Here is a 15,261-nt window from a genome sequence, read left to right on the forward strand (position 1 = left end):
GATTTCTGTAGTCATTCTTTTCAAGAATGTTGAAGCTGATATCCTATTTTTGACTCAGATCTATAGCAGCAGAAACAAAGCTGTGCAGAATTTCATTATTATTTCTGAAGTAGCCACCATGGAAATTTATTTCAAAAGTCACAATGGACTTTAATTGAGTTTCGAAGCAGTTCTTCCTTTTGTTTTATTTCCTTTGCTCTGTCTGGCAATATCAAGGCCAACCTTGAAGATGCAAAGAAGTATTACAAGAAAAGTTACCAATCATGGGGCGATAAGAGCCCAGGCAGTGTGACCACTTTGCCTTGGTCATTTTGGAGGTAGGGTTGCAGGGGGCATGCCCGAGATTTTTGTGTGTATGCTCTTCAACTGCAGAAGTTTTAAGATATTAGCTAATGAAATGAACTCATTCCTCTTGCCACCAGGTGCTTGCAGTCACTGTCCAGATGACGCCCTGGTACAGTGATTGAGAAGTGCATTGAAAATTATACTGTGTGTAATCTTTAAAATGACAAACATCATTAGTCACTTGTGGTAATGTATTTGCGTTTTCTCCAGGCCAGTGGAGAGAGAGTAAATTTAACAATTGCTAGACCAGGGAAACCCCAGCCTGGTAACACCATTAGAGAAGCAGGAAATCATAGCAGCAGCAGCCAGCACCACACACCACCACCGTATTACAGCAGACCAAGCTCACATAAGGTGAGGATTTTTTTTTTTTTTATGCCACCGTCAAAGGATCGTTGTTACAAGCTGGTAAGATTTAAATGAAGGTTTTTTGTTTGTCAGTCATACCTCAATAAAGCAGTTTTTTAAAAACAAGATTCAAATGAGGGTTGTTATTCTGTTGAAAAATATAGGTGTTTGGAATGTGAAATGTATATGTTTTGCTACCTTGGAAAGTGACTGCTTTGTTTCTTAGATCTAGAGATAGTTTCTTGGAGGGGAAGTTTCCTTTGCCAGGCAATTAACAAGAAGCATGAAATCTTCTATCTGTTTAGTCCTACTTGAAAGTGGAATTTATCTTGGGTTGCTTATTTAAATATAAGAGTTAGTTATTGAAAAAACATAATGAAGACAAGATTGACAAATCTGTGCTTAATAATTGAGCCTGTTGCCTACGGAACCTGAGTTAGTTACATGAAGATTAAACATATGAATCATGAATTTCGATAGGTACATATATAGCATATTTACATATTTGATAGGTACATATATAGCATATTTCTTTTTATGTTAAAGCTTAGAGGAATATTACCCTAAATCATTTAAAATTCCCATATGTTAAGCTTTGTTACTGTTTCTTCAGAATCAGTATTTCACTGGTTTTATAATGTATTCTACCTGAGCCGAGAATTTTGATGCTACCTCACTTTCAGTCCAAAAATCTGAAAGGATGATACTTTAGCATTCTTGATATTATTTACTTCATTTCATCCTTCATTTGAACTCTTAACTTCCAGTGGGCCAGGAGTTTTAAAACAATGATGTTATGCTTACCCAATTATGCAAAAATAAAAGCTAAATGTGACCTACCAGAGTAATTCTCCTTAAGTAAAATTAAACTGCTTTACTAAGCAAAAACTTATTTATTGTCACCTGAAAGTAACATTTGAGTGAATAATTAGCGTTGGAGTCTGTCTCTGGTACCCTAAGAAAGCATTGCTTAATGACACAGTATTTTTGGCCCATCGGGTTTATATGGTTTTCTGAGCTTAAGTTCTCTGTTACAGACTTGTCAATGGTCTTTGGTTTAGTTAATACTTAAAAGAAATTACAATCACAGACTTCATTCTCATTTCTGAGCAAACCCAAAATGTATGAAGGAAACCTATAATTTGCCTTTAAATAATGACTATGGAAAAGGGGTAATTGTTTTAAACAGGACTTTTTGAATAGGCGTTGTTTCATATAGCTAGTCCTTGCTTTACAAGTTTTGTATACATATAAAACTATAATATAAGGTACAAGTTGGTAATTGAATATTTTATGTTATTGAATTTTATAATTTGAGATATGGGTATATATAACAACATTATAGTTTTAAGAGAGTTTGAAAAACTGTAATTAATAATTCCAGTATTTATATAGCAAACTCCCCTTAATTCAATTTGTTGTGGGCACATGTATTTTTCTGTCATAACTATGCCAATTCTCATTCTCTTTAATTTTATATGACAATGTTCTAAATAGTGATGCTGAATTTATTCTATTCCAGGCACTCCGCAAACCTGGCTGTTTAGAAAAACCACTTGAAATGGAATGTGTTCATTTAGCTATTTACTACTAACATGCTCCATTTGTTATGTCAAATCCTGATACAGCAAAGTAAAGGTCTCCTAGGGAAAACACATACAAATTCACCAAAACAATCTTTTCAGACAATTATAATCATTCTGAAAAAATTAAAGTATATATTAGTCTTCTACAAAGCTTCCCAGTAGCTGTTCTGATAAACATTGATGTTTGTTTTAGGAAGTTCCTTGAGGCATACTGAGTATAATCTTTGAAGTTTGGTTTGGTTCCTGGGTAAAAATTGCATACATTTCAGACACCTAGAGTAATAAAACACCCACACTTAACTGCTTAAATATGTAACGGCTGAACCTGCTTAAATAAATATACTCAAGGTTGAGTTTACCTGAGTTGTCTTCAGAATAAAGTTGTGTTTGTCTAATTTTGAAGGCTGCTGACAAAAATTTCATACCTTTAGATAGGAGATTGCCTTAAAATGTTTACAAATTTTCTCCTTGGTCATAACATTTTCTGGGAATACTATGCTGCTATTACACATAGCTCCTTTGGTAAAATTTCAAGAGTATAGATTTCACATCTGGAGAAGGGTAGATAGGCCTAGAATTCCAGGCCCTGATTTAGAGATTTGATAAATGCCATTATTAACAGTTAAATACATGTCAATTATCTAAACTAATGTGATTTAAGGAAATGTTATAATTCTATAAATACAATTTATATTTTTTATATTATTAACAATGTTAATTTTCTGCAACATTCTCTTAACAGTTAATAAGTGTTAAAACCTTCTGAGACATTATCTTACACTGTACACTTAATGGGATAGTTCTTGTGTGGGTGCATATATACAATATGTACATGTAGTCTGTCACACTATATAAACATATGCAAAATACTATTTGTATTAATATATATTGTATATACTTTTAACATAAATTTTGAATCCCAGGACAGTTGCCTATATTAACATGATTCGGGACAAGTTACATGACCTCCCTAAGTTTGTTTCATCATCTGTAAAATGGGGTCAATAATAATACATAATTTCAGGACTTTTGTGAAGATTAAATGAAATAATGCATGTAAAGGCATTAGCTTTTCACAGGCTAAGCCCAAATGTTAATTGTTATTTTCATATTAATATTGCATTTGTACATCTTATTTTTTACTGAGTCCTAACTCGAAAGAAAAGTGATGTTTTAAATTCTTTTTCTTGCAGGAGCATCTTAATAGTAAGTAGTAGTAACAAATGTCAGTAAAAATAGGAGATATTAATTTGTTGGGAATTTATTTCCCTGTCATTAACTTTTTCAAAAATTCAGTCATTTTATATCCTTTTAGCTTTTCATGAGGATTTTGAAGGTAGATTTGTACCTTCTTCATGATTGAGCACTCATAGTCGTAGTCAGTGAGAATCAGGAGATAGGTCGATGGCCTTTTTCTGGCAGTTGCCAAAATCTACACTTTTGTACTACTCTGTCAACTTTTCTTTCAAAGAAATGGGGGAAAGATGGAAGTAAAATTAATTGATTTGTCTTCAGAATCTTAAAACTCAAAAGCATCATTTACTTTTGTGCAGTTGATCAAACATGAAGCTCAAACAAATTATACAGATGATGTGCTTATTTTACTTTGACTGCCATATTTCAGCAGTCCTGAGTTTTTTCAGCTACATAAACAGTCACATGAAAATAACATAGTCCAAAATTTGACATTGATCCACAGTAGACTTATTAAGACCGTATATTACTTTCATTTGCAATTAAGGAATAAAAAATAATTACTTTATAAATGCCATGTAAGTTATTATCTTAGTTTGAAGTAATAACTTTACTTCAACTATATTTTATTCATTATCCAATGATTTTTTTCTTGTATGTTTTAGGATCTTACTCAGTGTGTTACATGCCAAGAAAAACACATTACCGTAAAGAAGGAACCACATGAATCCCTTGGCATGACCGTTGCTGGGGGCAGGGGAAGTAAGAGTGGTGAGCTGCCTATCTTTGTGACCAGTGTGCCACCTCATGGCTGCCTTGCACGAGATGGCAGAATAAAGAGAGGTAAGATGGGATCTTGAAAAATTTTACCACATCTTATTTCTGAATTAAATGCACATTTTAAAAAATAAAGAGTATCTACAAAGTATCTATTAAAGATGACTTTTTTAAGTTCTTTAAACTGTCCCTTGCATATGGAAACATAAAGTCATTCTATGAGGTTAGAAAAATGCCTTATATAAAGGAAAGTTGCTGAACCTTGATGACAGTTCCAGAATTTGCTAACAGTTACTCAGACTCTTAGATTATTTTATCTTTGGAAAAGATCCTCTAGCATTACAACAGACTTAGATACTCCGAAGGGCCATCTCACTGAAAAATAAATGTTTCTTTTAATAAAATGTCTGTGTAGAAGGGGACTCAGAGAGGAGGTGGAGCAGAAGACAAAATTAATTTTAGGGATAAATGCATTTGCCATTTCATATTCCCTATCAATGCTATATAATTTGTATAGATGGGGGTTGCAGCTAGCCACTATTACCATGGTAAAAATAGTAGTCTCCATTGACTTAGTTTGTATGTAAGGTAAGAAAAGTGACTCTGAAAACTTATTTTTCCAGGAATGAAGTTGAACCCCTACCTCACACCATAAACACAAATTAAATCATAATGGATTCAAGATCTAAATATAAGAGCTGAAATTCTTAGAAGAAAACACAAGTGTAAATCCTCATGACCTTGGATTAGGCAGTAGTTTCTTAGATATGACACTAAAAGCAAAAGCAACAAAAGAAAATATAGACAGACTGGACTTTAAAACTGCCAACTTTTGTGCTGCAAAGAATACAACCAAGCAAATGAAAAAATAACCCACAGAATGGGAAAAACATTTGCAAATTACATATATAACAAATGACTTGTGTCTAGAATATATATTCTTACAACTCTAATTAAAAAGACAGAAAATACAACATAAAGATGAGGAAAGAATCTGAATAGACATTTCTCCAAAGAAGATAAATAAATGGCCAGTTTTCCCATGAAAAGATGCCCAGGCCGGGTGCGGTGGCTCACACCTGTAATCCCACCACTTTGGGAGGCCAAGGCAGGTGGATCTCTTGAGCCCAGGAGTTTGAGACCAGTCTGGGCAATATGGCACAACCTTGTCTCTACAAAAAATACAAAAATTAGCCAGCTGTGGTGGTGTGAATCTGTGGTAATCTCAATTAGTCAGGAGCTGAGGTGGGAGGATCACATGAGCTCCAGAGGTCAAGGCTACAGTGAGCTGAGATCATGCCACTGTACTCCAGCCTAGCATCAGAGTGAGACCCTGTCTCAAACGCAAATCAAAACCACACTGAGATACTACTTCACAACCAGTAGGATGACAATAATAAAAAAGCCAATAACAAACACTGGCAAGGATGTGGAGCAATGGAAACCCTCATTAATTGCTGGTGGGAATATAAAATGGTACAACTGTTTTTGGAAAACAGTTTGGTAGTTCTTCAAAGAGTTAAACTGATTCCTCATATAGTTACCATATGACCAGCAATTCCACTTCTAGAGGAATGAAAACAGCTGTTCATACGAAAACTTGTATACCAGTGTTCATAGCAGCATTATTCACAATAGCCAGAAAGTGGAAACCACTCAGATGTCTATCAGCTGATGAATGGATCAGTGGAATGTGGTCTACCCATACAGCAAAATATGATTTGGCCATGAAAAGGACTGAAGTTCTGGCACAAATTACGTGGATGAACCTTGAAAATATTATGCAAGTAAAAGAAGCTAGATATAAAAGACCATGTATGATTCCACTTACATGAAATGTTCAGAAGAGGCAAATCTGTAGAGACAGAAAGTAGATTAGTGATTGCTTAGGGTTGGGAAAGGGGAATGATGGGTATAGAGGGAGTGATTAAAATGTTCTCAAAATTACTGTAGTGATGATTGCACAACTGAATATACTAAAACCATAAAATTGTATTCTTTAAATGGGTGAATTGAATAGTATGTGAATTATTTCTCAAGCTGCTGTTAAGTAAAGGTTATTTGTCCAGTTGTAGTATTGGGGTAATTTTATTTCCTTTTTGTTCTTTTATTATGTTTTCTAAATTTTCTACAATGAGAATGATTTGCTTTAACAATCTGAAAAACCGATGATAAATTGGGAGAGATAAATTTCTGTAGACTTTGTTGCACAAATGTCTGCTTCCTACAAAACTAATCCTTTCCTAACCTTTTATATAATCCTCATTGCCGTTTTTTATTGTATTACCTAGCAGAGCAACAGTTCTTTTCTTCCACAAACAGGGAAGACATTCAAACCACAAGTTTCATTTCTTTGTGTGGGCCCAGGGATAGCTTCTCTGTACATATTCTGATGTTTGCCCTGAATGAACTATACAGGGCTGTCCTTATGTATCGAACTGTGTAAATATAAAGCAGAATACATTAAACATTTATTTCTAAGGGCAAAGGATCAAATGATTTTTGACTGGACAGAATTGTAGAAATCTGTGAAACTCTAAGAAGAGAAATGAACCTGCCCAGGGCCTGTACACAGCTAAACTCAGACTGATGGTTCAAACTTCCAGTCATGTCAAGGTGCCTCAGGCCACACTTCTTTCCGTGTATTATGACATTATTTTAAAATTATGGAATGTTTTCTGTGTATTGGGTTTCTCCTCAATATTATAAAAATTACAAAGAAATAATAAATGCCATTTATTATTATACCTTATCTCATCGGAGTTGTGGGAACTAACTTGTTGCTTAGTTTATAAACAAGATTTGCAGGTGAAAACTCAGTGGCTCAGCTCATTTTTCTTGTTTCTTCATCTGAACAGGTGATGTGTTGCTGAATATCAATGGCATTGATTTGACCAATTTAAGTCACAGTGAGGCAGTTGCAATGCTGAAAGCCAGTGCCGCGTCCCCTGCTGTCGTCCTTAAAGCACTTGAGGTCCAGATTGTTGAGGAGGCGACTCAGAACGCGGAGGAGCAGCCGAGTACTTTCAGCGAAAATGAGTATGATGCCAGTTGGTCCCCATCATGGGTCATGTGGCTTGGGCTTCCCAGGTACTGAGCGCTTTCTTGTTGCTTTATGGAAATCATAATCATACTTGCAGCCCTTATCAGTGTGTAGCATGATAAATTTACTCATTAGGATAAAAAAAAAAAGCTTTAATTCAATAAAATAGCAACATCAAATCAAATTACAAAAGAATAATTTTTCTTAGGATATTACATTTTAAAAGGTACACAAAGAAAGCAGTTGTGTCCATTCCTGTTAGGCTCCTCAGTGGGCTAACCATGAGATTGGATAACCCAGCCTCTTGCTTAGAAAAGTTGTCGTTTACCAGCACTCATTCTGCTATGTGCTGAGACTTCATGCATTTTTCATCAGAAAAACCAGGCCAATCTTGGGGCTTCCCCCGATCCTAGAAGCCTTTCTTAACACCTTTTTAAATTTTTTTTAACTCTCCCTAAAAAAGGCAGCATTTAAAACTCAATTTTTATTGGATACAAGAGTCTATTAAGCCAAACCATTAGTGTTCAAGAATGGCTGTTTCACTTTTATTTTTTATAAATGTGACCAGCCAAGATATGCTGTGGTTGGTCAGTGTCGGGGTCACAGAAGCATGTGGAACCTCCACTGGCATCCCAGGGTACATTCCTTTCTGCGGTTGTTGTTGTTTGACATTTGAGATACGAAGAATGTGTTCCCGTCATTATTTGTTGCCTAATCCATTTAGATTCTTATCGTACCTAAGAATCCTAAAACTAAGCTATGAAGCATTTTGACTCTTGACCAAGTATGAAAATTATTGATTTTTTAAAATAAAAATAAACAATAAGAATTTGCTGTTTTCTGAGCCACCTGACTCGTGGGATACATTTATAACAACAACTAGCATTTATATAGTGCTTCAAGGCCCTTTGCGCATAGTGGGTGAGAAGTGGTCTACTCGTGCAGTGGCCGGGCAGCACGTTGCAGACCTCAGAGCTCGTCTGCACCTCTAATGATGGGGCAGGCAGAGAGCAGCAGCGTCCTGGAGAAACTTGGTCCCTAGTGCTTCCTTTAATTTTCCTTATCTGTTATACCAGTCTAGTTTGGGGGTTGGCACATTGACCTCTTTATTCAGAGCATTTTCTGGTGTGCCAGGCATAATAGCAAAGATTTTAGATGAGAAATACACAGTATAGTAAAATCTATTTTTGAGCCCACCTGTGTTGAAAGAATACCTGTCAATAAGAGGCTATTCGATGTGTGTATGGAGGCCTCTGTTGAATGCAAAGCTATACTCAACAGCCATGTGGCCTCCTCAGTGGGTGCAGGTGGCCCCTATATGCAGGTTTCACACCGCATAGTGTAGCAGCTCTGCTCTGCTTTTCTTGAAAAGGGAGATTCTTCCACTGTGATTTGCTGGGGTATACAAGAAGCTGTTTGTTTCAGAAGATGCAGCATTAGGAAAATAACCAACACTGTCCCTTTAAATCCAGGCCAGTGCATGGGACCTTGTTCCATCCCAGAAGTCTTTCTTATCAGTGAGCTAGGAAACAAGATGAGAAGGTCTGGCATGGTAAACATTGCTTTATAGAATTGGCTTTATTAAGAAATAATAAAACAGGATTTTTAAAATTATTTATTATATTTATATTATATATATTTATTATTTTATTATGGATTTAAAACAGGAAACCTTGCCTTCCATGCATTTAGATTCAGTTCCACCTAAAGATGAAAGATATTTATTTATTATGAAGAGTTTTTTTTCCTTATCATTTAGGTGTGGTTTTTTTGTTTGTCTTGTTTTTAAGATTTTACTCACTGCTTGTTCCCAAATCCATAGAGCTATGGAAACATAAGTACATTTTTTTTTCTCTCTCTCTGGACACATCTTGCAATCTGGCAGTAGCAGTCTAACTGTAGTTTCTCAGTGTCTATGATACATTTATATATGCATGTGTATGTATAGATGTGTATATATTTTCTTTTTTTTAAAAGATGGGATCTTGCTGTGTCACCCAAGTTGGCATGATCATAGCTCACTGCAACCTCAAGCTCCTGGGCTCAAGCCATCCTCCTGTCTCAGCCTCCCAATAACTGGGACTACAGGCACATGACGCTGTACCCAGCTTGTCTGTGATAGAAAAAAAAAAGAAAAAGATTTTTTGTTAGTGTTTTCCGGATTGATTCCTCTATTTTGGCAATCAGAGTCTCCCTTAAAATGAAGACATCCTAAGTAAAGGAGAAAATAACAACTCCTCATGTAGACTAAAAGCCTATAGGACCTTTAGAAAAGAGAGATAATTTTCTGCCTTCTTTTTGGAAGCTGCGCTCCTAATCTTTTTCTTCTTTCATTTGTGTGCTGGGCTTGGCAGTACTAGACCTCTTTCATCCCACATTGTAATTCCTCTTGTAGATAAAAGTGATTAGTAGAATTGAGGACTTTGTTGACAGTGCAGTGAGCCGATATAGGTAGATAACCTTTTTGTACAAGTTACTGAGGTGTAATTTGTAACCAGGTTCTCTACTTGTGTGTGTGTGTGTGTGTGTGTGTGTGTGTGTGTGTGTGTGTGTGTGTGTCTTCACTTGAGAAGACTGAAAAAGTTGGAGAATTTGAGTCTACCTAGGACTGTTTGCTAGAAAATGGATTGTCAAAATAATCTATTTATTAATAGCCCTTTTTCTTTTTTCCAAGAGTGGTAAATATAACATGGTATGGGGTTATAACAAAAATAAGCGGCTATAAAAGCCTCCATGTTAATTTTTTCTTTATTTTTCTGTTTGTTTATAGCACACTTCATAGCTGCCATGATATAGTTTTACGAAGAAGCTACTTGGGAAGTTGGGGCTTTAGTATCGTTGGTGGATATGAAGAGAACCACACCAATCAGCCTTTTTTCATTAAAACTATTGTCTTGGGAACTCCTGCTTATTATGATGGAAGATTAAAGTGAGTCTTGTTCTAATTAATGATGTGATTCATGTTGATGACACTGGACATGATCTAGACCAGGGGTCAGGGGTCAGCACTAAATCCAGCCTATTATCTTTTTGAAAATAAAGTTTCATTGCAGTGCAGCTACACTTACTGGTTTATGTACTCTCTGGCTCCCACACTACACCAGCAGAGTTGATGTCATTGTGACAGAGACTGTATGGGTCTTGAAGCCTAAAATATTTACCATCTGACCCCTTACAGAAAAAATTTGCCAATCCCGATCTAGACTGAAGTGTTACCTTTACTATCTTGTCACTTATAGCGATGTTTCATTAATCTGATGACAGAAACTGAACCTGAGTTATTTCATCGGACATATTTCATTCATCATGTTGTGATGTGACATTGAGCGCTGAGTAAGTTTCCCACACAGCCCACTCAGGTCCAATCCTGTCATTAGATGACTCTGCTTTATTTTTCTCCACAGCACTCATCTCTACCTGAGATCGTATTTATGCAAGCTCCATAAGGGAGGGATCTCGTTGCATTTATTGTTATATCCCTAGCAGTCATAACAATACCTTGCATAAAGCAAGATCTCCATAAATATTTGATGAATGAATGTACAATAGCTTACAGGATGCCTGGCGCAGTGCTAAGTGCTGTGCATGCATTATGTAATCTTTTTAACAATCCTGTGAGGTAAGTTTCTTTATTATTCCTGTTTTAAAACAAGATAACTGAGGCTTGGAAAGGTTAAGAAACTTGCCCACAATGAAATAGCTGAAAGTGGTTGGCTGGCATTCAAACCTAGGACTATCTGGCTCTAGATCCCTGGACTTTAACCCCTCTGCCAGCCTCTACCACTGAGCAAAAGTCCTCGCTCAGTGTACAGCATCTTATCAAAGCTCGGGCACTGGGAGAAGAAAAGAGAAGGTGTCATGGCAAGACATCATCACCAGCAGAGAGGAGGTGGTTGATTGTAAATTCTTAATACCTGGTTTATGAAGGAAGAACCAGTTCTTAAAAAGTAAATGTTGACATTCTATATAGAATGCTATGCAGATGGAGAATGTACACTGTTTGCAAGGAGTAAGTGACATCTAAATAATGTATGGAAAGGTGATCGGGAGTGGTATGCTCCAGGTCAGCCTATATTGATAAAGAGGAAAAAAAATCATTTTAGGAGGAAAGAGTAGGGAAAAATGAATTAATCACTTTCTTAGCTAAGTTATTCAACCAGTCTGGGCCTCTGTTAATTATAATTTGTATTCCTCCTACTTCCAAAAAGAAATTGAAGTAGTTAACAATAAAATAGCATATTTATGGTATAAATAGAAGACCAAAAACCATAAGGATAATTATGGTAATTATAAGGCTGGAAAAGTTCTCCGATTCATCATCCGTCCATGATAATTCTGCTTAGAGTACAGTGAGTGTCAACAGCTGAAAGAAGAGGAAGTATGGGTCTTATTTCCAATATAATTCAGCCCTCAGATGTATGAGCTCTAGGAATGAATAGAAAAATAGCAGTCAAAATAATAACCCCCTTCAAATGCATGACTTGGTATTTTTTTTAAAGAGAGAGCATATTTACTCTATATTTTGCTTAAATTAGTGTGAAAATTACTCTGCTTGTCCTTGACATTCACCTACTGGTTATGGAGTCATTGGCACAGGGGTTTCCTTGATTGGCAAGGGAAAGCCAGCATAGGTTTAATAGCTGTCCTAGACAAACTAGATTATACACCCTAACCATTGACAGTTCAGTGGTAAGTGAAACCGCATTTTTCATGCTACATAAATCTCAATTGGGATATTTTTAATACCATGAAAATAGTAACATTCTGTGTCTGTCTCTCTTTGTCCAGGTGTGGTGACATGATTGTGGCCGTAAATGGGCTGTCAACCGTGGGCATGAGCCACTCTGCACTAGTCCCCATGTTGAAGGAGCAGAGGAACAAAGTCACTCTGACCGTTATTTGTTGGCCTGGCAGCCTTGTATAGATTTTGGAAATTGGTTTCAAATCTTGCATCTTCCTTTTTTAGATTTTTGAAAGAAAACCCTTTGGTTTCATTGTGTTTGTGGTTTAGGAGCTGCTGACACCGCTGGTATACACAGGGCCAAAACCCACTAAGATTGTCTGTTTATGTTTATTTAAATGGTTTCCTAAGTTAGTTACATTTCTTTTAGCTTGGAAGCAGTCTTCCACTAACCTTTGTGAGTTTATATTTTCAGAATTCAGACTTAGTTGTTAAAATGTTACCTATGGTAATGAGCAAAGCTCACCCAAACTGTGCCCCGGCTGGAGTAAAGACCTTCTGGTGGGTCTTTGTTTTCAGTAACTGAATCATAGAATGAGTTCTGTATCCCTCAGGCCTGATGTCAGTGAAGCCAGTAACAACAGCGTGTACTGCCACTGTCATAACCAATACCATGAATGAATATACTTTAAATTTTGGTGATAACTGTTCCCCATTTTTTTTTTTTTTTTTTTTTGGAGACGGAGTGTTGCTCCATCACCCAGGCTGGAGTGCAGTGGCGCAATCTCAGCTCACTGCAAGCTCCGCCTCCTGGGTTCACCCCATTCTCCCGCCTCAGCCTCCCGAGTAGCTGGGACTACAGGCATGCACCACCATGCCCAGCTAATTTTTTGTACTTTTAGTAGAGACAGGGTTTCACCGTGTTAGCCAGGATGGTCTCGATCTCCTGACCTTGTGATCCACCCGCCTCAGCCTCCCAAAGTGCTGGGATTACAGGCATGAGCCACTGCACCCGGCCGTTCCCATTTTTTATTGGTGCCAACATTTCAAAACTTCATACTGTTTATAAAGTGATTTTCTGGTTTATTTCTACTGTAATCTCTCAATATTCATAGAAGATGAAATAAGTCTGACAACACTAAAGAAATTTCTTAAATAATATACTATTAGAATAGTAGAGAATAAAAGATAATGTTATCCAGTTACAAAGGAATTTGGATGATAATTATAACTTAATGTTAGAGATGGTAAAGCTGCACTTACTTGAACAGCCCAAAAGCATTAAAAATCTATTTCCAAAGGAATGTTTTGCTATGTAGGGAAATTTTGAAGTAGTTTTTGCTAAACAATTATTTCTAGAGTTGTGTTATTCTTAGCAATAATCTTGGCTAGAAATGTTTTTGTGATTTACACGATTAAATGAAATGATAAAGATAAAAGCACATTATTAAATACATATATATCACAGCTAAGTAGGAGAAAGGGAGACCTTTTTATTTTATTCAGGTAGGAGTATTTCTTGTGTATTTTAGAAACAATTATTTTTCCCATTATTTCTTTTGAGCTTAGTTGTTTCAAGTAGGAGACAGAAAAGTTCTGTTTTATTGGAAATGTAGGTTTTAGATGTATCTTTCAATCAGCTCTCAGTCACTAGACTATTTCTTATTTTTTGAAATGTTTTTGAAAATTATGACTAGCCCATTTTTTGTCCTTTATTCAACATACTTATCCTCTGAACACATAAATAAGTAAGATAAAAATATCTTTACCTTATTAATATTATACATACTTGAAAAAAGTTTCATTTAGAAACCTAGTTCAGAATCTGAGCTAATTTACAAATGACCTCTGTAATAAATGGTATTGATAATCAGAGAATGTATTTCAGAATACTGCAGTACAATATATTATGAAGCATGACCACTTTATTTTGAAACTTAGCAATTGCATTGCTGGGGTTTATTGTATCTGTAGCATGTCACTGATTATTTCAGTTAGTTTTATAATGATTTTTAAAAAACATATCTATTTGGAATAAATAAGATACAGCAACAATCATTGCTACTGACTTGTTCAACCCCTTAGTTACACTGTATGATCAACATATAACAAGATACAGTGGAATGGCCCATACAGTATATTACTGTTGTGTGATGATTGGCTTTGGAAGCAATTTGATTTTGAAATGCTTTGATATTCTAATTGACATGGAACAAGTTTTTTCCCTGCTCCCCAAATAGAATTTTGTAACCAACTTTGCTATTTTTTTAAAGTTTGTAAGAATGTGTCATTTCTTGGGGAGTAGCCATCCATCAACAAATATCCTGACTGCTACTTTGTTACATACAAAATACTTACATTGAACCTGGTGGCGTAATGAGTATTTTGAAAGAAGAAATTTTTTCATTCTCATTTTTATAGAAATCTTGGAGTCAGCTTAAGCTGTAGCTTTTATGACAAAAGACAGTCATTTTTGGTCAGTGATATTTGGTGATGGAAACTTGTTCATAATTTATTGTTACTATAGAACTATTTGGATTTTCTCATTTTTAGTTCTGATAGTTAAATATTTTGGTTTGTTCTGTGCCTTCAGTTTAAATTATTTCAGGATTTTTCAGATGTTTAAATAATGGTGTGAATCATTCAGGATGGAAATAAAAGTCATCCTTTCTGTAATAGTGCCGTTGTCTCTTTTCTTGAACAGCAGCTGTTAACTTAGTCTGTGATCTGTATTTTTGTTGCTGGCTCCACTGTCCTTATAATATACTGAGCACCGAGCATGAAACCTCAGGATCACAAACCCACCTTATTCTCACCCCACAGTTTATTTTTCTTTTTCCTTTTTTTTTTTTTTTGAGATGGAGTCTTGGTCTGTTGCCCAGGCTGGAGTGCAGTGGCACGATCTTGGCTCACTGCAACCTCTGCCTCCCTGGTTCGAGAAATTCTCCTACCTCAGCCTCCTGAGTAGCTGGAACTAGAGGTGCCCACCACCAGGCCTGGCTAATTTTTGTATTTTCAGTAGAGACAGGGTTTTGCCATGTGGGCCAGGCTGGTCTCGAACTGCTGGCCTCAGGTGATCCGCCTGCCTCAGCCTCCCAGGGCACTGGGATTACAGAGGTGAGCTACCAGGCCTGGCCTCTTTTTCTTTTCTAATATGGTTACTAGGAAAAAAAAATTTTTTAACTGAAAGAAACAAAGTTGTCTCCTAGTTTTCTAGTAAGTTAAGTTCAAACCAAGGCCTCTGTGGTCAGACTCCGAACTGGATTTTCCAGATGGCTCCATGGTTC

The 15,261-nt window shown here is 36.2% G+C and overlaps 1 protein-coding gene across 1 annotated transcript in view; it reads left to right on the forward strand.

Annotated features, from left to right (window-relative positions):
* Positions 1–14,650, forward strand: part of LNX2 (ligand of numb-protein X 2) — a 75,645-nt gene extending 60,995 nt beyond the window's left edge. Inside the window, exons 6-10 of the mRNA XM_003270209.3 lie at positions 556–699; positions 4,139–4,316; positions 7,109–7,340; positions 10,064–10,222; positions 12,082–14,650. Coding sequence (XP_003270257.1) covers positions 556–699; positions 4,139–4,316; positions 7,109–7,340; positions 10,064–10,222; positions 12,082–12,217 — 849 coding nt within the window. The 3' untranslated portion in view covers positions 12,218–14,650. The remainder of the gene's footprint in view (positions 1–555; positions 700–4,138; positions 4,317–7,108; positions 7,341–10,063; positions 10,223–12,081) is intronic.
* The last annotated feature ends 611 nt before the right edge of the window (positions 14,651–15,261 follow it).

The sequence above is a fragment of the Nomascus leucogenys genome, chromosome 9, assembly GCF_006542625.1.
Source record: "Nomascus leucogenys isolate Asia chromosome 9, Asia_NLE_v1, whole genome shotgun sequence".
Lineage (NCBI taxonomy): Eukaryota > Metazoa > Chordata > Mammalia > Primates > Hylobatidae > Nomascus > Nomascus leucogenys.